The 27,899-nt window shown below is 44.6% G+C and overlaps 1 protein-coding gene across 1 annotated transcript; it reads left to right on the forward strand.

Annotated features, from left to right (window-relative positions):
- Positions 1-1,452: 1,452 nt before the first annotated feature.
- Positions 1,453-26,776, forward strand: LOC117763178 (zinc finger protein 536-like). The gene is made up of 5 exons (XM_034588127.1): positions 1,453-1,486; positions 1,660-1,824; positions 11,290-12,960; positions 18,951-19,880; positions 26,289-26,776. The coding sequence occupies exons 1-5, from the start codon at positions 1,453-1,455 to the stop codon at positions 26,522-26,524; spliced, it is 3,036 nt and encodes a 1,011-aa protein (XP_034444018.1). The 3' UTR covers positions 26,525-26,776.
- Positions 26,777-27,899: the final 1,123 nt, after the last annotated feature.

Raw genomic sequence — 27,899 nt, forward strand, 5'->3', positions numbered from 1 at the left:
CAGAGCTACATTTCAAATAAACCTAGCGTACAAACTATGTAATGGGCTGGAACACACGCAAGATCTCAATTTCAGGGATTAAGAGGGATTTCAAGAGTTATGCGACGAAGGATTCGAGCAGGTATTGTTGTCCGGACAGGTGCTCGGGCCTGAGAGCGGGAGTTAACGCTTGGCTCCAAGATGTCAGACAAATGCAAGAAACAGCAGCAAGTGTATCTGCCCGGCTTCAGTTTGTCAAAGATCCACATGTCCACGTCATTTACACCCCCGGGCCTATAAGCGGAACAGGGTTTGATTCCTCACTGAGCCCCACTAACGAAGCTCAAGTGGAAACCGCAGGGAGAGAAACAACTGTGCAGATGATCGGTGGTGTTATAACAGCTCCGCAACTTTGTGACACCATGGTTTCCTTTAAAATCCTCTCCAGGAAATACAGAAGTGTGACAAAGTGAAGCCTTTTGTTTTTAGCTCATCCTGTCAAAAAGAAAAAAAAGAACAAGAAAATTGAATAGGCCAATTTAGAGAAAAATACTCAGATGTTGGAAAATATGAACACAAAGGTGAGAAAATGCTGCCTTCACTTTTGTATAATATCAAATTAAATATCTTCACTTGTCAGACAAAACAAAGAAATTTAAAGACATTATTCAGACGCTCATAATGTTTAATAGAACAAACATAAACCAGGTAACTGAGAAAATCATTGACAGATTCATTAATGATGAAATAATCACTATATCATGTCACATTATTCCACCTTTGAAGATAGGTGGACATCTTAGGAACTCAATACAAGAAAAGCATAAACCTGTCCCAATATTTTTTTAATGTGAACTGAATCATGTCTTCAGAACCTGTTGCTGTATTGGTGTTTTCTTATGTTGATATTTTTCCTTTACTATTGATTATGATTATTGAAAACTAGAGGAGCACTTTGCCTTATTTGAAGTGAGACGTCTCCTCCTCACCTTCTCCCAGCAGAATCCACAGTGAAGGTCAGACTGATGGTGGAAGTGAGATAATTGAGCTTCCTCACGTTGAGGCATTTAGCAGCTGAAGTCATCCTTTATCCTCTTATATGCCAGCAAACTGTTTTGGGTCCATAAAAGAAAAGAAGCAGCTGCTGCACCACACACACACACACAGGGGTAAACACACATTCAGGAGCAGCCTCTGTAGACACCTCTTATCATTTTACCTCTAAATTAAAGAGCGAGTTTTAAAGATGGCTACAGAAGAATCCATCATGGTTCTCACACGAGTTTCCAAAGAAACGCAAAACTCTCACAGGTAAATCCCCCCCCCCCCACTAAACCTGACATGCATAACACCACATAATGCTTTCATATGCGTGCATCTCAGAGGAGGGATTGATGATGTCTGCGTCCTGGAGACGCCGGCGCACACTTTACGCACGGTGCCAGTCTGTTACACTTGCACACCAGCGGCCAGATGAGGGAGACATACGGCTTCAGGACATGTCGAAGTATCCCGAGTAATTTTTTTTTTTTTTCATATTATAAGATTTCATTACCTCTTTCCTCGACTGGAAATACTACAGAGCGACGCGCACCGCACCGCGCCGCCGCGTTCACCCGGCGTAACAAGCGTTTAAACGTGTTTTATTGTTTGTTAGTGTGTTGTTGTGTTTTTTTTTAGAGAGTAAGCGCGAGTTCAAGGGGAAAAATCTGGGTCCGACCGCGAGCTGGGCGTTTGTGATAAAGCGTGAGAACGCGTACGGTCCGTCAGTCAGCAGTCAGTCATCCAGTTCAACGTCTCCGCTGAACTCCAGCTGTCACCTCCGCGTCTCCTCCGGTTCGCCAGGTAAGAGAGACACGACTGCGCCTCGCAACCTCCTCAACATTTACTCAAGTTATCTGTGGTAAAGTGTGTGAGTTTTAAGTTTCTGACGGACGGCGCGTTTTCCCTCCTCACAGCACTGTTTTCTGTTTTTTGGGATGAAAAGGGGCAAAGTAACGTCGAGGACTGAAATGTGACCACAAGAGATTCAGGTCAAGATATTTAACTGTAAGGGGGGAAAATAGTCGAGTGTGTTTTCGGGTTTGAAAAGAGCAAGTGTGTGTTTCCTGTGTGTTTATCTGTGTGTTGTGTGAGGACACAGAGCATGGACATGTTCCATAATGACAACCTGACATCATATCAATCTATATTCTTTGATGATTTTAATATATACATGTGCTTCGGAGCCTCATAAATACCACAATTAAAAAGAAAAACATAAAAATATTCATGCACCAGCACAAGTGTCTGCACATCACAATGTACATTTTGTCTTATATTTATTAGATGGGATTAATTGATTGTATATTCACAGTTTTTCCAAAAAAATGCACCTTTCTCTGCTGTAACACAATTTTCTCTGAGACAAATGCTTCAGCTGCTATAACCTCTTTTCCTTTTCCTCTCCTTCTTCTTCTTCCTTTTTTTTAAATTTTTTTAATTGTCACCTGTACAGAGTGGCACAGCTACTTTGAAAGCCACCCTCACCCTGTGCCCCCTCCCTCATCCTCCTGTTTCCAAATGCTCTCCTTTGAAGCGATGATGCCCCATCTGTCATATGTGAGCAAAGAGAGACCATGCTCTGCTCTTCTCAATTACTGAATTCTCCTCATGCCAGCTCCGGTGGGACAGGAGGAGGAGCAGGTGGGTGGCAGTCAGTGCGATCAATCAACATGAAATATTCAGCTTTGAATATACACATCATTTACTGCTGCTGCTGCTGCTGCTGCTGCTGCTGCTGCTGCTGCTGCTGCCCTCCTTGTTAGAGACACTCCAGAACCAGAGTTTGTCTTTAAGCGTTTTTTTGCACAGTGTGAACTGTGTGACACACGAATAAAACCCTGGGCCCGTGCATGTTCAGGTGACACCATCTTTTGATAAAAAAAACCCCACAACCACGGAGACTGGAGGGGTGTTTGAAATTATTATTATCATCATAATTGAGAGGAAATTAGAGAGAGGGCGGGTGAGTGGATGAAACTGTAGCCTATTAAATGTAGCGCCACGGCCGTTTTCTCATTATGCTGCAGTAAATTCACACAGCTTACATGACAAAGCTCTGCTTGGCAACTTTCTCCCCTGATAGGAGCACTTGTTTGAACATGAGGCACATGATTTGAATATCTGTAATCCACGCTGAAATCAACAGGCCAGATGAACTTTTTGGCACTCTCCTACCAACACATTGAGCAGGATTTTCTTTCCCCAAAAATGCCTAAGCTATTTAGACTTAGGGCTTAAAATCACTTGAAAGAAAGGAGGGGGGTGGGGGGGAAGCAAAGGCAAAAGTTATTTGATTTGTCTTTTCCCATGCATGCACGCCACAGAGATCCTGGAATTTTTTTGGGGGAGATCTTACCAGAGGAAAACCTTGCAATCAGTCAAACTCTTCAGGAAACTTTTAATCTCCAAAGTGTCTGCCTTGTGATAATAATATCTCTGTGATGTTGCCTCATGAAATTTGCCCGAGTACCATGGCCCTAAGTATTTGAGCTATGAGGCAATACGGTGAAAAGCATAGCCCCCTCATATGAGAACACAACAGTGAATAATTAATAACCTTGCTCCCAATTCCAGGAAAACAATAGCATATTGTAGGAACACTGCACTAATTTAACTAGAGGAGAGAGGGAAAAAAAAAACAACTTAGAGAAAAATGTGGAATGCATCACCATTGTTTAAAGCACGTCTGCACGAGTTTCGCTCTTGTTCTGATGCCGTGCGCACTTTCCGCACCACCATGTTGCATATATGTGCACATGCCGTGGTGTTTGCATGCTGCATAATATCCCAGTGTAACGTTGTTTGCCTTTGAGATTAATCAGAAGCCATTAAATACCCCTCTCTCACCTGCTGGCAGTATGGGAGGTGGAAGTGCACATGCAGGAAGCTATTTTCCACAGGCCTCCTCTCTTGGCTGTCAGCTCCCATTAAGGGGGAAGGTGTCATATCTGTAACACAGCTGAGTGCAGATGGCAGAGTGGAGGGGATGGCTCACCGATTTAAACAATGATTAATGAACAGAGATGGAAAACAAATTACATTGGACTATTGGAAGCAGGGAATTGTTTTTATGAAAATGTTAATTGTGTCTGCCAGGCTGATACCAGGAGTGGGGGAAGGGTGGAGTGAGGGCAAGGCAAGCGAGGGTCTACTGATAGGACATCTACTCCTCCCCTGGCTCAGATTATTGGCGTGTCTCGGCACGCTATGTTTAATACCGCACCTTGGCTTTAAGACCTCTAATGTGCCATAACTTTCAAGGTTTGGATTTTTATGATGAACCCCATGAAGAATTGTCGCCCACCACTGCACCAATTAGCGTTATCTCTAATAATAAGTGGTTGTAAGTGACGAGAGAAGGCGCCCTGTTCTAGTTGTAATTATTGCAGGCGGGTGCAGCTGCACTACTTAGGGAGATGATGATAATTATTTTTCTTTTTTTCATTTTTTTTTTTTTTTCATTGCGGGTTGATTATTTAAGAGCATCATACACTCATCAGAGTAATCAGGAGAGAGTGATTAGTGAAAATCCACGAGGCTAACAGCTGCCACATTAAACACTTGCCTCTGTTGCCAACACACAGAGGCAGAGCCCTTTCCACAGGACAGAGACGAGCGCAAGCACTTCACCTTCAACTCCGCGGCCACATGTGTTTGTTAGAAAGTCGAGGCTGAGGGCACGCGGAGGATTGGAGTAAAACAGAGTGCACCCGCATGAAAAGGCGTGTTGCCGTGCACCAAGGTCAATCTTTCAATGCTTCGATTCAACGGGTGCACGGGAGCGAGCCGAGGGGGAGTGAAAGTTTGATATGGCATTTATTTGGGGGGGAAGTGTGGGAAATAGATAGTTACTGTGCAGTGACCTTGCCCTCCTCCTGAACCACTTCTCACTGTATCAGAATAAATAAAACTCAGAAGGCTCGGCTCGGCTTGTGATCGAACGCTCAATCTAATACAGAACCCAAGTCTCAATTAGAGATGTGTGCCACGGCCATGTCCGGCGTTCCTGTGGCGTTGCTTGCCACTGTGTAAGGCCCCGCTAAACTCAGGGCTAATTCTCTTAGCCCAGATGTTGCTTGAGCACAGTCCTGGGATCCCACAGGGTTGATGAGCTCAATCAGTGAAATGATGAAAAGATGATTTTGTCCCTGTAATTACAGTGTGTAAACTACTTAGCTAGGATTGCAAAGGAAGTCATTTTCTAATTACGCTGGTACCCCGTTGTCTAATGGTGGATGTTTTGTTGTTTTAGAGAGCGCGGGAGAGAGAGAGAGAGGGAGAGAGACACCGAAAGAGAGGGAGAAATCGAGAGGAGTAATATTCGTGTGTGTGTGTGTGTGTGTGTGTGTGTGTGTGTGTGTGTGTGAGGAACTTCACGAAGGGGCCTGGACTCTGCTGCTGCGGCTGAAAAAAGACCATCACAAGGGCAAGATGGCTGCCAAATGAGAGTTCATTGAATTATCAGCCCAGCTAATGTGCCTTGGATTATGCTCTTTGTTTGTCAGTTTCTTTTTTTTCCTGTAGATGCCATCGCTTAATGAGATACTGTAAGTGGCATTACCCGACTCCTGCTGTGATTTTGTGATGACTCGTTTAATGACTTTTGTCTCGGTGCCTCCAAGTGCTTCAGTCGACACATCCACTTTCCCCTCTGTTTTTTTAGCCACCGCTCTCGCAAACATTTACTGTCATGACAGACAAAAACGCGATGTACAAACAAAGCCACGATTTGTCTTCACACGACGTGGCGACGAGACGGCGTCGGGCAATCTGTTTCTCCTCGCGCCGGAGAAAGTTGTATCCTTCCCCGAGAAAGCAAACAACAACAAAAAAAAAACATGTCAGTATGTTGCGCACTGAAGAAGCCCCATTCTTTTGAGATCTGTGTGAGTTGTGTTGGAGCTGGCTGCCGTCCTGCAGGGCCCAACCATCTGATGCAGCCCACACCATGTGGATAGGCTTCTCTTGTGCAAGGCATCCCCTACGCACCCCACACTGTTAACAAACTCCGTCGTACGCCAAAAGCTTTGTTTGTGTCCAGAAAGAACAGGTGGTCTGTGCAAACAAGATCAACTGTTCACACATTAGTGATTTAAAATACATTCTATATGCACGTGCATGTGTGTGCGTGCGTGTCCGTGCATGTGAGCGCGCGAGACAGACAGCATGAGGGGCGTGCGTGTGTCGGTGTGCACGTGCGGGATGTTTCCTCTCTTTGTGTGTGAGCGCCTTTGAAAGCATCGGAGGAAGTGTGTGAATGCAAAGTTTATATGTGACACGCTCTATAATTAGGTTACAATACTACACATTTCCTTCAGTTCAGTCATGTTCAGTTAAATTTGTCATTTTCAAATATTTTTCTCCTGCACACACGTGATTAATGAACAGTTTGTCGTGTGAGAACTTTCGAGTTTTGACATGAAATTCTCGTCCAGGTAAAAAAACGCCACCTTTCGTTTTCCCACCTGACTCGCGGTTGTTTCACCTGGGGAGAATCACATTTCCCCTCATGTTGCGTTTAAAGCCACTAATCTGCATCAGTGAACGAGACAAACGGATCGAATCGAACGCCTCCTTCCACTGAACACGGGGAAATAGCTGACTCTCAAATAACTGCACACATCACCATTGCACCACATGCACGCCAGATTTATTTTTTTACAGGGCACAAGCCAGATTTTTTGATAGTTGTAAAAGGAGTGGCATAGATTTACTGCATCCACAACAAATGTGTATGTATTCCTTTATGAGTTCTTTAGCTATTACTCACAAGGAGCTAGTTTGTCAGTGCTGTGTGTGCTCTTTCTGTGCTCTGTGCTCCTGCAGTAATGAATGGCGCCGGTTAGACTATTCTATCTCAGTCAGGCTTTTGGGGGGGCCTACAGAGAAGCTCCTATAGGGTTTCATTAATCTGCCTGTCAGAAAGTATATGGGTGCTATCTTTTTGCACGGGTCACGGTGGGCAGCTGTGTTACCACTGCCCTCTTCCTTGTGCAGCCTCTTCATCCCCTGACAGGCCAGTCCACAGGATGGCTGGCTGGCTGATTTGGTCGGTGGGCGTGTGGGTGGAGTGAGACACGGGGGGGCACACTGCACGGCATGGGGGCTTTTTACTGTCTGCACATAGGCCCCGCTCTGTGGTGATGAATAAAACAATTGTTATCTGCAGGCAGGGAAGTCAGGGAATTCCAGGAATTTTGAGAGTCATGATCTCTTGTTATGTGTGATTTTGAAGTAGGCAGCAGGCATGTTACCAGGAATCTAGGACATCAACGATAATGTATGAGGCTGTGCAGGAGAATGCAGCAGAATCATCACACATCACGTATGTAACTGTGTGAATGAATGAAGCTTTTATTTTCCTGTCGTGCATGTAAATGCCCAAGAAATTAATCTAAGATAAATCCGGAGTGCAGTGTACACATTTCCCAACAACATCCAGAAGTAAAGAGAAGAAGCAGAGAAATGGAGCAATCAGAATAAAAACTGGTTAGATAATTCATCTTCCCTTCATTTTAAAGGCTTTGGAGACAAAAGTTAATGAACTTTAACACAAAAAAACTGAACACGCATTTCAACTCTTCACGGCAAATTGGCACTCTTGAATCATCGTGAGGAAAACATGAATATGTCAAGTTTACCGTCAGATAACCACCACATATGAACTTTACTGTACTCTGCTCGAGATAATCTTAAACTTACACTAAACTGTGACTGTGCAGGTTGCAGGCTGATGGAGCTGTTTGTGCTGCATTCTCAGGAGTTTCCAGCTCAACCATCCACATAAATTATGAATGCTGTTTAACTGCTGTTATGCAGTTCCGATCTATAAATTTTATTCATATGTTTCATTCCTGTGTCACCTAACTATGGATTTACAATATTGTCCATCCATCCTGGCTGACAGTGTGCCGCAACTACAAAGTAAAAAGATTATGTGCATTCAGCCAGACTTGCAGATTAGATGCTGAAATAACCAGAATCCTCAGCCAGACTGCAGCGAACAATAAATCTAACCATGTTTGATATTGTCGGATCTAAAATCACGCAGAATGCACAGCTCCCAGGGCTGGTTTAAATGTGTACGTGTCACATTTTTTCTTTTATTGCCTGCGCGAAATCACACCTGCTCCTTGTTCGTGTACGCGCGGCCACACCTAAGAGGCGCCACTGTGACACGATGCTTAATAACAATCAAGCACTTTCTCAATCTGCACCCAAAGAGCCTAATTCACTCTGACAGAGAAACACCTGATGGCCCCGTGTGCCGCTCCCCATCTCCTAGCCTTCTCATAGCCCCGAAACACACACACACACACACACACACACACACACACGCACACACACGCACACGCACAAGTGATGAAGGTTTTATGCCTCCTCGCTGTGCTTAGTTAATCAGAGGAATACCACTTTAGCAAATATGAAGTGGATCTAGTGTATGCTAATATCATTCGCTCACTTTCTCCCTGTCAGATGTGGTTAGGTCAGACCTGTATCCTTACATTGATCCGGGCTCAGCGCCGACTCGCTGCTCTCGCCAGACACGACTGCAGGCACGCTCTTTATCTGTGCGGTTTTTGTGTCGAACATTTTCATCACTGATGGAGGTTTCCATCGACTATAGGCAGCAGCAGCAGCAGCAGCAGCAGCAGGTGGCTCACACTCGGTGTCAGACATTTTATTTTGCAGGCCTGTAGCTCCATCCTGGACCTATTGATTTTGGGATAAGGTTGCGTTTAGTTGGTGTTACTATCTGGTTGTTTGCCTCACTGTCAGCCAAGTAGATGTGGGGATGAAATGGTTTCCTGATGGTTAGCAACCGTTTTAATCTTCTGTTGTCCTGGGGATTTCCAAACTACTTGCATCTTCAGCAAATTGTGTGCGTTCAACAAACTGATGTTTCGTCCTGACTCTCAGACATTTGGGGTCAACGTCTGCAGCTGCCAACCTTTTCTCCTTGTCTCCGTTGTTTTGACCTTTTCTTTTATTATGGCATCAACACCTGACATGCACATACGTTTTCATATTGGTTGTGTTGTTTTTATACGCACAATTTATTTTCTCCTATTTAAGGTTTCACTTAAACCTGCTTAATGGGAAGTTTTCATTGTAAAACAAAAAGCCTCTTTAGCAAGTGAAAGCTTTCTGAACTCAATATTAATGCTTAACATTTGATATGGTTTTTATGATTAGTTTTATTGATGGTCAATATATTATATTCATTAAAGGTCCAGTGTGTAGAATTTCGTGACATCCAGTGGTGAGGTTGCATGTTTCAGCTGAACACCCCTCACCTCACCCTCCTACAAACATGAAAGAGAACCTGTGGTAGCCTTGAGTCGTCATAAAAACTCAAAAGGTGTTTAGTTTGTCCAGTCTGGGCTACTGTAAGAAACATGGCGGCCTCCGTAGAGAGGACCCGCTCCTGATGTAAATATAAAGTATTAAAATAAAAAGGGCCCATTCTAGGGTAAAGAAAACAACAATCTGTACAATTCAGATGAAACAAACTAGTGAAAACATCACTTGGATGATTTTATATTTAATTTCTGCCAATAGATCCCTTTCACCTGAATCTCACACCCTGGACCTTTAAATGTAAAACCTGAACGTCTGGAACATTTTCAGCACATTCTAACAACACCGCAACAACACTGCTAACGTGCTAATTTGGGTCACTATAACTGTGATACAAAACTTTCACACCGCGTAATGTGTAGGTTACGCGCATTGCACACACACAGTTACACCGTAGTGAAAGTCGCACCACAAGATGCTGCATAGATGCAGAGCCATTTGAACTGGAGTCTGATCGATCATTATTGATTGAATGCAGACTTTAGAATGGACACCATTACACAGCCAAGGCCACAGTACAGTAATGACATTAATAGAGGCAAATGCAATAATAGTCCAAATGACCGTAATCCTTGAAAGTGGGCGGGAGGGGAACCTCTGCTCTCCCCTCCCCCCCTCCCCTCCTCAGGTTAACAAATATGGAGTCCATCTACTTTATTCCAATATAATTTACTTTAATTTTTTATTTTCCCGTCAGTAGCATATGGTGAAATTGATTTCTGATCTGCGGCTCAAAGCAAACACCCTGCTCACACCAACCGCCGCTGCCAGCTCGTTGTCTGTGTGGTTTTTGTGTACATCATTTTCATGACTGACTGAGGTTGCAGTCCAGGATGATGTAAGCCTGTGTTAATTCAGTGTGGACAGTGCCGGCTTTGTTCTGTGCCCTTTGGTGCTGCACTGGAGCTGGGCAGGGCGCGCTTATGTGACCTCTGCCATTGTAGCGCCATGTGAATTTGAAGCTTTGTTTTGCTGCTACAGCTGAATCAGAAAAAAGAGAGGAAAAGAGAGAGAGAGAGAGAGAGAGAGAGAGAGAGAGAGAGAGAGAGAGAGAGAGAGAGAGAGAGAGCTGCGCAGGAGGAGAAGTGAGCTCTTCATTTTTTGGTATATTCCTCCTTTAACTTTGCATTTTTTGAATCATTAAGTTGTTTATTTTCCTCCGTACTCCTGTGACATAATTACCCCGGTAAAGGTTTTATCCGAATATGCAATAGACCTGCTGAAAAAGCTTAACTCTTCTACTTTAATCTTTTTTTCTTTTTTTTTTTTAAAGCGTTTCACAGATTTGTGAAATGCAAAGGAAAGGCAAGTGGAAGCGCACAGGTCTTTGATGTTTGCGGTGCGATTGCGTTTGTGCCGACGATTGTGTGTCAGTACAAAATGAGATCTAGACAAAGATCTGCACATTACCCTTAAGTAAAGATGAGATATTTGTTGAGGAAGCCTCTGTGGTTTGACTTAATCAGCATTTTCGCAGTCTCCAACAATAATCTAAAACCACAGGTATACTTAACAGGATGAGGAGAGTCAGAACCTGCTTTGTTCTATTTCCTGACCTATTTGTGCTGCTTCACCAGCATTATACAGAAGTTTCAAAAGTACAGATTTACACATTTAATTGAAAGCATCTTATCGTACTTTTGGATCTTACTGGCCTTTTATTGGACTTTTCAAGCTTGAAATCAATGTATTTCAATACTGTCTTTGTTTTTTTGGCAGAGTCTGAATTCGCTTAATGCTCCTTTTGTTTTCTCTCTAGGTCTGAGCTGCAACAAACAGACGCTTCATGTGAACAACATGAATCCACATCCTGTCTCGACTGAATAAGAGCAAACAGTCAGCACTCAGTTCTCTGCTAACCTTTGGACTGTCCCACATTGACGCTCCTGCCCACCATACTGTAACATCGGCTGGTCCCCCCCGAAAAGGACGGCTTAATTACCCCATCCTCCCATCCAATTAGAAGCCAGATGGCGCTTCTGGCCAATCAAATCATGGACGCCAGGATTCTCAGCAGCATGAATGGGAGAGTTGAGCTGTCCCAGTTCCTGAGAGTCACGAATCAAAGCATCGTCTCCCAGGTAAATTCTGACCAGGACGACAACCGCAAGAACAGGAAGTACCCCTGCCCGCTGTGTGGGAAGCGTTTCCGCTTTAACAGCATCCTCTCCCTCCACATGCGCACGCACACCGGGGAGAAGCCCTTCAAGTGCCCGTACTGCGACCACAGGGCAGCACAGAAGGGCAACCTGAAGATCCACCTCCGCACGCACAAGCAAGGCCTTCTGGGTAAAGGCCGTGGGAGGATCAGAGAGGAAAACCGGCTGCTTCACGAGCTCGAAGAGCGGGCAATACTAAGAGACAGGCAGATGCGAGCCGGTCATGTTAGCCAGCAGCAAACATCTAATTTACCCCAACTTAAAAATCCCCAGCTGTCACAGACAGTCCCAGCCCAAAACCAGTTCTTAAGCAACTCCAGTGCCGCAGAGAACCACCCACATACATCGACATCCCCCGAGGCAACTACTGTCCACGAGGAGCCCATCCAGCCGCAGCCCACCGGCTTCCGCTGCTCATTCTGTAAGGGAAAGTTCAGGAAGCAGCAGGAGCTGGAGCGTCATATCAGGATCCTTCATAAACCCTACAAATGCACCTTGTGCGAGTTTGCCGCGTCGCACGAGGAGGAGCTCATCGGCCATGTTGAGATGGCGCATATCACCGCAGATTCAGGCTCAGGTCAGAAGCCTCCAGTCGGGCCGGGCGACAAGGGGAAGCCTGCCGGTGAGTTCCCGTGCGAGGTGTGTGGCCAGACCTTCAGCCAGGCCTGGTTCCTGAAGGGTCACATGAGGAAACACAAGGACTCTTTTGAGCACTGCTGTCAGATCTGCGGCCGTCGCTTCAAAGAGCCCTGGTTTCTCAAGAACCACATGAAGGTCCACCTCAATAAGCTCGCAGCAAAGAGCAACCTCCCTGCCGAGCACGACTCTTACAAACTGAGTAACCTGTCGCAGGAGCATCAGAGCAACCTCTACTCCCAGTACATCTCCCGCATCCACAACAGGTTCCTCGCGGCTGAGAGAGCTGAGCATCCAGATTATAACCAGATACTCAGCACAGCCGGCGTTGACATGAAGGTGAGGGAGATGTTGGGGAGGATGATTTCCTCCGGTCCAGGCCCTCTGACCGACGCAGAGAGCTCCTCGCTGTTGGGTTTGAATCATCTGCCCCCCCAGCTGAGCTCCACCGGCATGGAGTATCTGCAGAAAATCATGTCTAATAGGGAAGCATTCAACAGCAGCAGCGGTTACCCAGGCTGGCAGATCATGACACAAGCGCTGCCTGTTGAACAGCAAATGTTCAGCCCTAAAGACCAGACCTCCTACTTGTCTGAGAGATGTCTCCCTGCAGACGACGGGAAGCTGTGTCTCAGTGACCCAGACACTAAGACCATCAGCAGACCCGGCAGCACCGGCAGCGTGAGTCATCACGGGCCAACGGACATCATCACCGAGACGGGGAACTCCCTCTCCGGCAGCGCCCTGGACCATCAACCACGATCTTCTTCTCCAGCTTCAGGTAAAACAGTCAAGAAAAGCAGATTCTTTTAATAAAGGGTTATTTAATATCTTGTTAAAGGAGTATTATAACAACTAGTACTACAACTATTCAACCAGTGAAAACAGCTAATAGTTTTCGTGGCTTACTGTTCAGAGTTAGAAAAGAACTACCCTGATGAGACTAGACTATTTTTCATACTCTGAACCAAAAATCCTTATATCTCAACCTCTGCTGATTCTATGTTGATCATTATTTTTACCATTTTGTCTTTATTTGACTTTGTAAAGTAGCGAGACGAACAGAAAATGAGAAGGAACGCGACAAAGATCTGAGACAGATTTAAATGAACAATGTTATGGTTCTCTTCTCCGTCCATAAGACGTTTTCAGACACAATCTCTGGATAATGTGCGGACAATCGGGTTTCGGACATTATCTGGACATCTTTCAAATATGAACAACGCAGCAGGAGAGTGTCAGCGTCAGACGCGTTCAAAACAACAGGAAAATCTCCGGAACGCTCAGGTGAAGTGAGAGCATCATGACGTAGTAATTCTGCTAGGGAAATTACGTGATTTTGTTTACAGCGCACCGACACCGGCGTATAGCTCGAATGTCCAAGTTGACTTCTTTGTCTGCGTCTCCTACGTGTATGACACCCGTTTTTTAATCCTGAGATATTTGCATACACTTGTCGTGTGTTAGAAACGTCATCAACGCATCCAGTCGCTCGCATTGAATTCTCCGGACATTTTCTTTCTGCGTTCTCACGCGGGCTCGCTCGGACATTCTCCAGAGATTTTACCAGGACGCTGGCAGGAAAAACTCCGGAGAAGAGCAGCTGACAATCACGTTCTCGCACACAGCCCCTGAGGATAATTTCGGGAGAATAACCGGAGTTCAGTTCAGTGCTAAGCAGCTATCGTCATGATGACCATGGCAACTGTATGGATGTGACATACTGAATTGCTTGAGTGTCTCTTTATTCTGTCGTGTCTGTGTTATTACAGGATTACATGTCTCTAGCATGAGAATCAAATGACTAAAATGGCTGAAATGATGGAAACAAGTGGACATGATTAGTGTGTTAAAGCTCAACCGAGAAACTCACCAACAAAAGGACCAGAATCAGATTAGTGCCTCTTATAATCTTTTTTTTTTTTTTTTAAAGATATAAAATCAGAAGCTGTGGCCTCATCTTTCTTCCCACTCTCTGTAGGTGGGCCCGAAGCACAGGGTCAGCAGCGCCACAGACATTACTGTCATCCACCAGGACTTTGTCTTCCTTTTAAAAGATAATGGCATCATGTTGAATTGTAGGGATAATTAGTACCCTCTATTTTATATCTGTCACATCCCCACCCCTTGCCTACGGGGGCACAAGATGTTAATGCATGCCATCTGGTGTTTTTAATGATTTGATATATACCACCCAGTGATTTTTATGATTTGATCTACCACCTGGTATTTTTATTGATAGTCTTCTGTTCCACCTGGTGATTTGGATGATTTGGCTCTCTGGGTAAATGCCTTTCTTGTCATGGCATCCTGCTTACATGTTATCATGAGCCTAAATCACTGCTATGACAGCGTTGTTAAGAGGAGAGAGGCGAAATAAAGCCAAACTTTTGTTCTGTTTCCTCGCAGCTTTTTGACTGTGGTTATTTTCTCCCCACTGCTGTTATGCACACGGAGTCACGATGCGCTCTTGTGGGATTTGATCCACCATCCTCTTAAATGATGGCCGCATAGCAGAGATAAATGGATCAAGTCTAATCTCATTAGATGTTTTGTTTCCATATTGTACACACATACTGGTATCTGCGTATTTACATGTAAATGCTTGCCGTTGATGGCTAAATCCCTCTCCGGTCGCTCTTTAAGAACCATATTCAGGCTCCGTTGTCTTTACTTTCCTTCCTCCTCGCTATCTTCGAGACCATACGGTGCCACTTCCAGAAACATTTATGATAGCCTGCTAGCCGAGGATTTGAGTGTGCACAGTTCTGGGATGGCACATTCTGTATCAGACTCTAATTTCAGTCAATATTAAGCATGGAAACTAATTCATTGTAAAGGTCAGGCGTCATTGCTTTAGTCAATGATGGATCCGGCAGGCTCTCTCTCCCCCTCTCCTCCTCTCCTCTCTGTTCTTAGTCCTGTGTAATGGTAGACTCACTCTGGGGGCTTAGCACCGCATTGTTTAGCTCTGACAATATATCCCAGAGACCTCTGCAGCTGCTCCCTGCGCTCACAATGACAGATTAATTAACACAATCACACGCTGCTGGCCCTGGCTCAACACACAGGTCTGCTGCGGGACAGATAGGTAAATCCTACACATATGGAGAACACGCACCACTTGATGAGGGTTTAATAACAGGGATAAGTTTTTTTTTTCAGGGGTGGGGGGTTGTAACTGATCAAGTCTGTCTGTCTGGATGGTTGGACGAGGAGGGGGAAAAAAGAGAGCGGCAGAAAGCGAGCGTTTTCTAATTCAGGAGAGCGGAGATGCATGAGGAGGAATTACCACTGCCAGATGTTCAGCTTGAGGAACATTGATTAGTCCAGAATTACTGGCTGCATTATTCATAGTCAGCCTATGGTGGTCATGAAGTTATTGATGTCCTCAATATGGATAGCAAATATAGTACAGTCATGGCTGTCAGAGTGAGAGACGGCTTCTTTGCGTGATACATCCAGATACAGGGTTGGATTTAGATCTTAACCACAAATAAGCGGCATCTCAAATTAGAAATCGCGCTTTGATTTCTATAGAGGGCGTGTGTTACGAATTACTTCTCTCAATATCTAATCAGGGCAGATTGGAACATGCACTTTGACTTTAATTATAATCTGAGATTAAGAGTAACGGCTCTTCTTTAAAATGATAAACCATTGAAGGGTGCACACTTCAGGCCTCTGACCTACATTGGACCAGTGAGATCCCAGCGCCAAATAAAAAAACATGCCCAAACATAAAATGCTCTGACAGTTATTAATTAGTCCCATTCAATACTCTTAACCTCAAGGTCAATGAGCAGACACCATGTAATGATGTTGTCCCCACATGTGTTTTTGTCCCTTTTTTTTTATGCCACTTTTACTGTAAGCGTTTAAAGCCAAGGGAGCCTGAAATGATAAGCGTCTGTAAAACTATGAATGGTAATATGAGCAGCGGTTTACCCAGAAACACAGATAAAGCTGATGCTGTACAGAATATCACTTTCATTCGGCTTCTCCAGTGACATCAGCGCCATTCTTTGTGATTACTGACAGTAAAAGCATCTTTTTTAACTAAACTGCCTCTTATCTGGCTCGCTCCTGTGTTCTGGCTTCACAAGCTCGGCTCTTATTCGGAGATCACAGTCAGCCTGACTGGTTTGTGTAGAACTGATTACCTGTTGGCTTTTCCCTCTTCCTCTCACTTCTGTCTTTTAATCCTCTTTTTAATTATTATTGCAGATATGAGGCTCAAATTAAGCTCAAAATGCTTGTTTTCCTAGCATGCAGATAAAAAGATTTACCCAGGGAGTTCTGAACACCTGCCTTGAAATATTGTTCCGCCGTCTCCTGAATGCCATTTGGCTTAATTGACTTGGAAACGTCCCAAATGCGTCATTGACTATGTGGTCTAATTAATATTAATAATATATGCTATTATAAACATCAAAGAACATCTGGTGCCCCTGTTTTTCTCACCAGTCTTGTGTGTGACTCTCGCTCTCACTCTGTTTCATCTTAAACCCAACCAGCTACCATGTATCTCTGCTTTTCACTTTCAGGTGCCTGATTGCACATATAGAAAACAGCCAAAGCTGCACTGCATGTACAGTTTGACGTCTACAGTATAACTGGCAAATGCCTGTGTAAGCATATAGTATGTGAGCCCCGTGATTGCATTGACGCTGATGTATGGCTGTAAATCTTGAAGCCTATTTCCATATGAAATGAATCACTTGTCCGAGCCCAGCTGCATGCTTTTCTTTCCATAGACTCACTTCAGGCATTTCTCTCCTTATTTATTTACCTTCCCCCCCCCTCCTCTCTTCGCCTTGCACATCCAGTAAGAGCAGATAACTCATACGCATCACTTCATTAGATGCTCTGTGTTAGGTGAGAGAGGCTCGGGTTTGTAATGATGCAGTAATTGGAGTTTTTGCTTGATAAATCTAAGCTCTAAAATTACTCCCCTCACATAATGTGAGCCTCGGCAGTGTAAGTAAATCTTAAACTGATTAAGTTAGCATGAACCAGGCAATCACAAAGATGGCACCCGTCCAAACGGAAGAGAGAGAAAAGGCAGAGTCTTCGGTCTTTGTGTTGTTTTTTTTACCACTCTCTCCGTGTAGAGGCTGGCAAATGGGTTTAGGGAAGAAGCCCCGTGCTGAAAGATGAGGTCAGATATGTGTGTTTTTGCTGCATTCGGAGCCGGCCCCTAATGTCATCGTAATTAAAGCCACAGAATAATTGAGATGTATGGCGTGTGTCTGAAAGAGTTCCATTAAGCTGTTTGGATTTTTTTTGTGTCTTGTTACTGGAGACAAGGGTGTGGCACCGTTGAAGTCTCTTTCCCGCTCTTGCACATACCGTGCGCGTTCGCGTGCGCGTTTAATGTACGCACGCATTAAATCAAACATACTGTAAACATTGCACACACACACACACATGCTGTAAAGTGAAAAACAGGGTCGTCTATCTTTAATTCAAGGACATGAATTTGCCATCTTAGCCGTGATATTTCAACGATGTTAGGTTCAGCTCCGTTTGATTAATTCACGGGTGTTATTTTACGATTTTGTACATTTGAAATGGTGGAAAACAGCCTCCCTTTCATTACCAGTCAGCTCACAATGGTGGGTTTTCTATTAAAGTTTGCCACAAAGTAAAGTAACAACTGCAGATCATTAGATTGAGATTTACCTCAGTGAATTACCTCAGGGTCAGATCTCGAGGTGTATGAAATTGATATTTCTCTGGCGGGGATGAATCACTGTTGTAACTCAGATATTAGTCCATTAAAGAAGAACAATAAGGCATCAATATGCATAGAATTAAATTAATGGTGGTGGGTTTATCTCCCTATCCCAGACGCATCCCTAAAAGACACAGTATAATGTATGACCTGACCTTCAAATGCCAGGAGAGTGTTGGGCAATAAACTGCCAATATTTGTGGCTTAATGGCGTCGGATGACTTTTACTGTAATTGGAATGGCAGCGAAACAGCTGGGCTATTTAAAGACAGTGCAAGGCTGAGGTCCCAGACAATCACTAACTCAAAATGGTCACAGGGAGTGTGTTTAACCCTGGAGGGTGTTTCTGTGATAGCTATAAGGATTAAACTGTGGGTAAACAGAGGGAAAAGGACATTTAAATTACCTTTAATTAAAAGTTATGGTGTGAAGGATCAAATCTTGTATCCAGATGGATATTATTCACCGGCTAAAGGGAGAAAAATTACCCTTTGTCATTCACCACAATAATACACTTTGTACTTTCTGAATTATGTTGCCATCGCACCATTTTTCAAGTATGAAGCGAAAATAAACTCAACTGCACTTCACGGTGCAGTTAATCAGAAGCACTCACATGTTGGACTTTGTTATTTTTGACTGGGATCCCCACTTACTGGTTTTTGATGGAATGACTTTTTTTCCATTCGACATCTGCCTTGTTCTGGTAGCTTTACAATTTCCCCTGTTTATTATTTCTGGAAGAATCTTGTTTGGTGTTAACATCTTTGGGTGTATTTATTGCACATGGTGGTGGCGTCCATACTGTAAAATGATGGATCACTGGAGCTGAAAGCTGATTACAAGCTTGATTTACTGCAGGGCAGTGCTTAAATCATTCAACTCAGCCTGGTGTGGGATTGCAGCATTTTTCATGTTTAGACAACAGTTGTTGCTACTTTTCTCAGAACAAAATGCTCAGTGTGCCTCATGTACACATAGTTTCCTGATCTCATTTGTATTGTATTATGTTTTTGCTGTTTTCTCTGTGGTAGGTGAGAAAGTCTACAGGTGTCCGCTCTCCAGTGACTACACCACTGCACAGACAGCCTCCCTCGGTTTCCATCTGGAACGCTACCACTTCCCCCACTGGCAGAACAGCAGGGATCTTTCTTCTCCGCTGCAGCCCAGCAGCAGCAGCAGCAGCTCCAGCCCCAACTCCAAGCTCAGACCCAGATCCAGCGAAGACTGGAGCCCAGCCGCAGGTCACTACCTTGGTCTGGAGAACCACAGTGAAACCCCCCTGCTCGTCAACAAGCAGCCCGACCTCACTGACAAACATGTAGACGGCTCTTTATCCGCTCAAACCAGTAAGTCCCAGTATGAGCCCTTAGACCTGTCTGTCAGGCCAGAGTCCGTCACCTCCCATTCAGCCATGTCTCCTGCTGTACTGGTGCAAATGTCTGGCATTTTCAGCAATGGACTGTCGTCCTCCATTACCCGGCGGCTACAAAGTTACCCCAACGCCGCAGCTGAACTCAGTGTGAAACCTGGGTATCAGTGTGACCTTTTGGTGCAGGCAACAAAAGAGGAGATGAGCACACAGAGAGGAGGCTCCGCTTGTCACAATGGTGAGGGGGAATTTGAGAAATCCGAGCAAGTGGGGGAGGACGAGAACGACGACGCTGCCAAGTGGCAGATGCTGAAAAATAATGTGCCCGAGCTGCAGGAGCTGCTGGAGCACGCCAGCACTGACTTCCAGGGTCCAGAGATGCAAGAGAAGCCGGGGCAGTGGGGCAGAGGCGTGGCCGAGTCTCCCATCCACTCTCTGGAGAACCTGACTCCAGGACAGGCTGATCCACTCCAGTACCAGGGCGGCCTGCTCTCCTTCCTCAGGTCCCAGGGGAGCCTGAGCGGTGCACCTGCCGCTGCGCACAAGGCCGGTCTGAATGCAGGCGGGAATATGGAGACAGAAGTTGCATCAGGTGAGCATCAGCTTATAAGTCATGACATGTATGTGTAACTCAGCTGTCACAGTTATCAAGATATGGCCAGCACTCACCAGATTTGAAGGTATCTATTGCCACCTAGTGGACAAAGACTGGTCCTTCAGTTTTTGCCAATCTTGCTATCTCCTCTCATCTTACAATTACAATATCACAATCAGTTAATACAATTCTACAAAGATAATATATGTTTTGTATCGTTCTTCTGTGACATTGTCAGCATCAAGGAAACTGCTATATAGAAATCCCCCCTAAAAGTTTCTGGCAGTGTCTCAGCCCTCATCACCTGACAGCAGACGTGTGAAGAGCGAGTGTGAGCGTGTGAATGAATCATTCCAATTACGAACAACACGCTTCCCATATACTCACAGCACTTAAGTTTTTTTCTTCTTCTTCTTCTCCTTCTTCTCGCCAGATCTTATCTCTGATCTGAAATAAGGGCTAAAGAAGACACAGGTGTGTGCCACTGATTACCCCTACACTTTAAAAAAGGATGATGATATCGGCGTGTGATAGGTTACAAATCGCCCGAGCCAGTGGGGCCCACTGATGGAGAGGCTTAAAGCTCTTGCGCTGGTGTGATGTGCTTGCTGAGTGCAGATTTAATAATGCTGTCTCTCAGGAGAGGGAATCCAACAGCTGGGGTCTTTGATATGCATGTATTATGAGTGCAACATGATACACCTTCCCTCTGATCCCCCTCTTATTCAGAAACTCAATATGCTCATGTGAAAGACAGGAAAGTGCCTGTCAACTCCATTAGGGATTAACATCTGTTCCCTTTCTTTGTGATTCTAACAGCAAGACGTAGTTTTGTATTTGATTGTACAGATGGTTATTATAATATTTCCCCCCCCAAAAAACCAACCCCCCCACCCCCTCCTCCTTCAACTTCTGTCAAAGCTGTCACAGCGTTCGTGTTTCTCCCTCGTTTTTATGAGAGATAATGCCGTTTGAAATATGGCAGTTTTAAATCGCCCCTTTTTAGCAGCAACACAACCGGCATTTGTTTAAAAAAAACCAATGCATCCCAGCAGCATCTCAGACATTTAGACCAGTTCTCCGGAGTTATTTCATCTCTCACCTTTTCGTTCGCTGCACATTGATCCGGCATATTTCCCGTCAGACAGACACAATAAACACCTGTCAGTCAAACCGCACATCCAGACAGGTAGCTGACATTGAGAGGCCGTGGAGTGTCCTCTAAAATCCCACCAAGCAGGTGGCCCGGCAGCCTGTCCTGTCTGCAGTGCTGACCAGGTGGCTTTGTCATGGGGCTGTCTCCTGTTGCCCCCATCCTCTCCATACTGTATGGCACGTCGAGTGGCATGGTGACATATTGCCGGGCAGTTTGGACATGGAGTGATGTGTTTGTGATGACAGTTCAGGTCGGCTCCAATGTGCCAGCAGTGGTAATTGGCCAGATGGTGACCTCTGGTTGAACCTGTCTGCATGCTCATTAGTCTCACTGAGCCCTCCCTTGTGTTTTAAACAGAACACGCTCGTCCCTGCACCGCTCGCGCCAAAGCACTAGATGGCAACGTTCACCACTCTAAGCGGATTGAAGATGCTGTGGGGCTTCAAAGTGTCTCATCATTATGGGGATGCATTCGTATTTCACAGGCCCAGTTAGGACAGCTGTTTTTGAGATTATAGTCATGTCACACTCGGATGCCTTCGGGTTAGTGAGTCTCATCTCCCTGTGAAGCAGTTAACCAGTTAAACTAAACTGGCCGTCTCCTCATGGGGCATCAGAGCAGGCCCCCTCAGACACGTGAGAACAAGAGAATATGAGAAGATCGATAAAGACGGGATTAAGAATGAAAGAACAGGCAGGACAGAGAGAGAGAGAGAAAAAGGCCCCCTGATTTGAAAGGTTGAAAGGGGTGAGTCATTATCTCATTGTCTGACCTCCGTGTACCCTCCGCGGAGAGGGTGACAGAGAGTGAGAGAAAAGGAGAGAGAAAAGGAGCGAGGAAGATCACCATAGATGGAGATAGATGGAGCGACAGCGAGGTGAAAGAGGAGCGGTAGTGCGGCTGTCTCCATGAGCAGATGTCGTTTGAGGGCAGCGAGAGGGCAGCGCGGCCTGCCTTTGTGCCGGGCCTCTCCCCGTAGAGATAATGAAGGGTGGAGCTCTGGGAAGGATGTGCAGTCATCACTCACTGTCTGTGTGCCATCAGAGCTCAGGTCTGTGTCATCCGTCACCATTCAGCTCCTCTGGCCCCCGACGGCCCCGCCACTGTCATCATGGTCATTATGTCAGCCTGTGACACACAACACACTCCCACGGCACAACACAACACACTCACACTCGCACACATGGGACGACATGCAGGCAGATGCAAAGATATATATGTTTTACGGCCTCACGCAGATATGCACTTACTTCTAGAACAAGGTGAAATTCTGTAAAATCCAGGTGCCGACGGTATATTTGAGTTTCAACGTGTGTCACCTCGAAACATGAGGAGGTTTTACTTCACTCAATCAAAGGAAAGAACCCGAAACTCTTATTGAAATGTAAAAAGTTCTCTAAACACGAGCTGTTACAAGTTTGCATAAAGAAACTGTTGAGAATGAAATGAGAGGAGATGAAAATGTAGATGTTTTTAAACGTAAACTTAAATCCCCTCTTTTCAACCTGGCGTTCATGTAGTGTTTTATAATTTGTAAAATGTTTAATTTATTGTAATGTGTTATTTTATTTTGTTATTCTTTTTTATATCTATTTTATAATCTCTTTCTTATTATTATTATTTCTTTTTTTCTTGTTTTGCTAACATTTTATTGTTTTACTATCATTTACCTTGTAACCTTTTACAATGTATGAGAGCATTCTGAACGTATTAATCCGGTTTTAAACATTTTGTCAATCGCTTGTAAAAACACTTTGAGCTGCAATTGATTTGTTGAAAGGTGCTTTATGAATAAAGTGTTGATTGATTGATAGAATTGGTAAAATTATTATTCAAATCAACAGATATCTGAATTAAGAACATGTAAATAAAAAGAATACAAATCTGACCAGACATTTACTCCCAAGATTCCAGCCCTTGTCTTTCAAGGAACTGTTCTACATTTGATAAATAGACAAGATTAATACCAGGCTGATATCCACTGATGGTTAGCTTAGCCTAGCACAAAGACAGCAAGTGGGGGGGAAATCTAGCCTAGTTCTAATGATCTAAAGCTCAGCAGATAACACAATTTACCTTCATATGTTTCATTTGTACAAAAGACAAAGAATAAAAGCAACAACATTTGGTTTCACAGAGTTTTGATACAAAACATTTAGATTGGAGAAAGTTTTTTGAAAGATAAAAAGTGAAGCTGAACAGCTCCACCTCAAACTGCTGTGATCATTCATCACAGTTTATGCAGCAGACAGCGCTCCTGGTTCTTCTCTGACGTAGAATACTTGCTATAGTCAAGCACCATGGACTGTATATAAAGATAGACGACATGACAGCCCCCCCGAAAGTGAAGCCAAAGCATTTTCATCGCCCCCTAGAGGCTGGCTGCAGGAACGGTCATAAATCCCGCCCCCTCCATGTTAGAGGATGGAACATGGAGCGAAACACAAAAGTACACGTTAGAGAAAATATTTTCAAATATTGTAATATAATATCCCAATAATTTTGGGATATTTTGGCTCACTTGATTGTGGTAGGAAGTGGAGACGAGTCGTCCATCTTTAAAAACAGTCGATGTTATGTATGCAACGTGAGAATTTCAGGTGTACTCACGTTAAGTCTTCTCTCAAGATAAAGTGGATTAGATTGTGAGGATAAACTCATTTACAGCCTGATTGATGTAGTTGCAGCGATGATGCCATGTTCCCAGATCTCCGTAATTACTTTGGACGAGTTCAGTGTCAACACAACCGATGGGAAAATGACCCAAACTATGAAAATTATGTTTTTTCTTTTACTATTTACACATCTTCACTCTTTCTCTCATCACCACACAGCCCTACCCCCCCATTTCCTGTTCAGACTATTTGTGCATGCGTACACGTGAACATGTATCGCACACTGTATGTGTATGTGTATGCATGTGTGTGTCTTTGTGTTTGTGTGTGTGTGTGTGTGCGGCTGGTCTGAAGCTGTGGCTGGAGCGGCCCATGAACAGAGGATCATGTGGTGAAGAGATGGATGGCTGCGAGCCCACTGCTGTCTCCTCTAATTGTAAAATATTAGTTACATTAGACTCTTGCCTGTGATTAATGGAACTTATTTGGAGGTTGCCCTCTCTTGGACTTCCCCTCTCCTCTGGTGGGAGGGGGGGGAAGAACAGCAGACCCAGGATGACGAGGAAGAGGAGGAGAAAGAAAGAAAGGCCACAGAGGCAGAGGGGGGGGAGTCAAGCAGGGCAGCCAGCGACTGATGTAGCCACAAGACCTTTTGGCTTATTATTAACTGACTTTATGAAAGTGTAATAGGCTACAGGAGCGCTAACGTTGTTTGAATGCGTTTAGAAGATTTTAATAAAACTTGAGGGAAATCTGTTTGTTCGTCAAGTCACGATGGATGTGACGAATTTAAATGCAAGAATTCAACTTTATACAAGATATCACTTAATAAGTGAGCGTAAGAAAGAAAGAAAGCAAGAAAGAAAGAAAGCAAGAAAGAAAGCAAGAAAGAAAGATAAACGTTTTTTTTTTTGCTGCCCATCCGTATTTCCTGCTTTTCCACTTCTGTTGATTGACAGGTTCAACGTGCGTCACCAACTGATCTGTCGCAGCATTTTTGACAAAGCTTTTCTTTTAACTGTTGCTCCTCCCAAACAGCTTGCCCTCGCACTCTCACTTTACTACTCTAACTCTCTCTCTCTCACACAGACACAGACACACACACACACACACACACACACACACACACACACACCCCTCTTTGCCATCCTGATGATATTCAGATGTGTCAGGCCTTATCCTCTCTCTGACTGGTGTGTGTCTGTGTGTGCGTGTGTGTGTGTCCTTTACGGCCATCAGGTTATTATACACCAACAGATGGAGCATTACCTTTTATTGCTCGCACCTTCTGTGAGTTTCCCCACTTTTCCCCCCAAAAACACCTTTTTTATGTAGATGCGAGCCCGACCGTTCGTCTGCGTGCAGCTGTCTGAGCCCTGATGAGGAGCATGATAGAGAGAAAGAGGCGAGGGCGGGGGTGAAAAGGCTGAGACAGCCCTCAGTTTTTGGGAAGTGATGTCAAATGACATCAGCACATAATGGTTTACTGTAACCATGAATCACAGAGGAACACGTTGAAGTGTTAGACAGAGGGGGAAAGAGAAAGTCATTATGTGAGCTAACATCTCAGAAATAGCACATCAGTGAACAAGGACACGAAGGTAGAGAAGGTAAATGACTCATCCAGCTCAGTTTTTAGTCTTGATCTCACCAACACCTTCAGGCTTCGGTGTCGTACTGATTTTTTATTGAGGTCAGATAAACTTCTGGAAGCTATTAACAGGAGTCTTTGTTCTTTGTGTCTTGAAGGTGCGCAGAGTGCTCCGCCGTGTAGGTTCACATTATTTGTAGTAGAAGTTATGTGGCGGGCGCTAAAGAGGGGGACAGACAGGAAGTTTTGGCATGCCTCGCCTCCCAGCTGCAGACGTCTGTCATTCCTCAACTCAACACTTGTGTGTGTGTGTGTTTATATGCCGTTGTGTGTGTGTGTGTGTGTGTGTGTGTGTGTGTGTGTGTGTGTGGGTGGGTGTGTGTGTGTGGGTCTGTGTTTGTGTTGTGAGCAGGAAATGTGTTACAACGAATTAGTACTTGCTGCCCTTTCTTTGTAAAAACCTGTCAGCTTGTGTCACAAGTGTTTTGCTAAAGTTTGACTGTTAGAAAGTGCAAATTGTTATTAGGAGGCCAAATCAATGTCACAGTTTAGATTATTTTTTTATTTTTTACATTTCTCTACAAAACCACACTGACTAAAGCACATTACAACCAAAGGAAAACTTATTTTGAAGCCCACTGAAACTTGTAAACTCTTTTTTTTCCTCTGGCATTTCAGCGGCTCGGTGTCAAAACCTAACTTCTCACCTGCCAACATCTGGCCTGGAACGCTGGGCATAAAAAACTGACCTGCCAAGAATTACAAATTCAGAATTGTAAACACACATCTTTCACTTAAATCCATCTCATCCAGTTCATTAACAGAAACGTGTTCCATGGGAAACGTTCTGTGACTCCAGCCAGAGGTGTTGGTTTTCCTTTGGCTTGTCAACTGGTATAATTTAAAAAATTCATCAATGGAGGTTGATTATTATTGATATTTATACGTTCAACATTCACCATGTGGTCGTTTCAGACCCTGACGATGTTAAATTACGACAATATATCTGAATGAATCTCTTTTCTTTCTTTGTGTTGTCCAGCCCGGAAGCCGTTCCAGTGCAGGTACTGCCCGTATAGCGCTTCCCAGAAGGGCAACCTGAAGACCCACGTCCTCTGTGTCCACCGCAAGCCCTTCGACAACAGCCTCTACCCCGACCGCCGCCTCCGACGCTCGCACGCGCCCCAGAGACCCTCCAGATTGCCTCCGAGCATGGCGGGAGACAACCGCGCGCCCGGGAGGGACCAGATCGGCATGACGTCGCTCTGTGGAACTTGATGTTGTCACGGCAACAGGAGATACAGACAGTCCTGATTATTGTTTTAGCTTCACCTCGAGAAAAAAAAGGGGGTTAGGATGATTGAGATTGTTGAGAAGAAAAAAAAAAAAGAAAAAAGTTAACCAACCTTGATGTACATTCCAGTGTTTACTTGAAGAGCCACAGTGCGTATTTATCTGTAGCAAAAAAAAAAAAAAAGAAAAGAAAGAAGCTGCCTATAATAATAAAGTCCATTGTGATGTGAAAGTGCAGTGCGGGTATTTAGTGCCTTTCATTTTGTCAGAGGTGTCCAAACGATTTACTTGTGTTTACATGCATCTATCACTTCAACACTTGTCTGATAGGGAGAATGTACCGTGCCTGCCCAAAGCACTTGTTCTTTCATCCAGTAAATACCCTGTGTTACATTTTTTGTAAATATCGCTCGATTTCCCTTCCAGTCCAGAAGTCTTGTCTATCTGTCAGGATACGGTGCCAGATGTTCAGGCTTTAATCGCGGCAGATGTAATGAAGTAGAATGTTGCACATCGGAGCTTCCATTTGTTCTGGATTCCACTCCAGGGAGAAAGCCTCTCTCACATATAATTATTGCCCATTAACTCCTATGCTTCATGCCCTCATGCTGGAACAATGCTCAATTAAGGGGAACCAAGGAAATGGAAAAACTGCAGAGATTCATTGATAGTACATTCAAATCCGCTTTTTCCCTACTTTTTTTTTAATTGGGTGGAAGTACCCATGTGTGTATATACCAGATCTGCCCACCAGTGTAAAATAGGCCTAATCAACACGGCTATTGTATGCCGCATGCGGAATGCCATGTACGGTCATTTTAGCTCGATCTGAGCTGCCTCTGCCGCCTGTGCCAATAGTCTGCCTGTACACCGGAGATCACCCTGGGCAGCTGTGTGCCTGTTCAGCCGGGGCCTTGTAGCCACAGCGATGTGACTTTGACTGACAGTCGGCCTGACAACTCCATTCATGCGCCACCTGCTAGCTGTCAATCAGCGCGGCCATCCCGGGGCTATTGACGGAGCTGTCAGCCCGTGTGAGATGTGTCTGTCAAAGCCCACCCACTCTGCCACTCTGTCTCCCTGCCCGGGCACTCTGACATTCGTTTACTGTCCTCCTTCCACCCTTCCCTCCCTTCCACCTTTTCTCTTTCTTCCACTCTGTCTGTCTCCTGCCTGTTTCCCATCAGAGACGCGGCAGCCCCTTAATCCCCGATCCAATCACAGATTCTTTGGGTACACATTTGTCATCCTCTAACCCTCTGGTTTTTTTGTAGTGTTGTGCTTCACAAACACTTCTGCAGGTGACTCGGGCCTGATATACATGTGGTTTTTATCACGACCCCTTGTATTAGTGTGTACC

This window comes from Hippoglossus hippoglossus, chromosome 6, assembly GCF_009819705.1.
Source record: "Hippoglossus hippoglossus isolate fHipHip1 chromosome 6, fHipHip1.pri, whole genome shotgun sequence".
Lineage (NCBI taxonomy): Eukaryota > Metazoa > Chordata > Actinopteri > Pleuronectiformes > Pleuronectidae > Hippoglossus > Hippoglossus hippoglossus.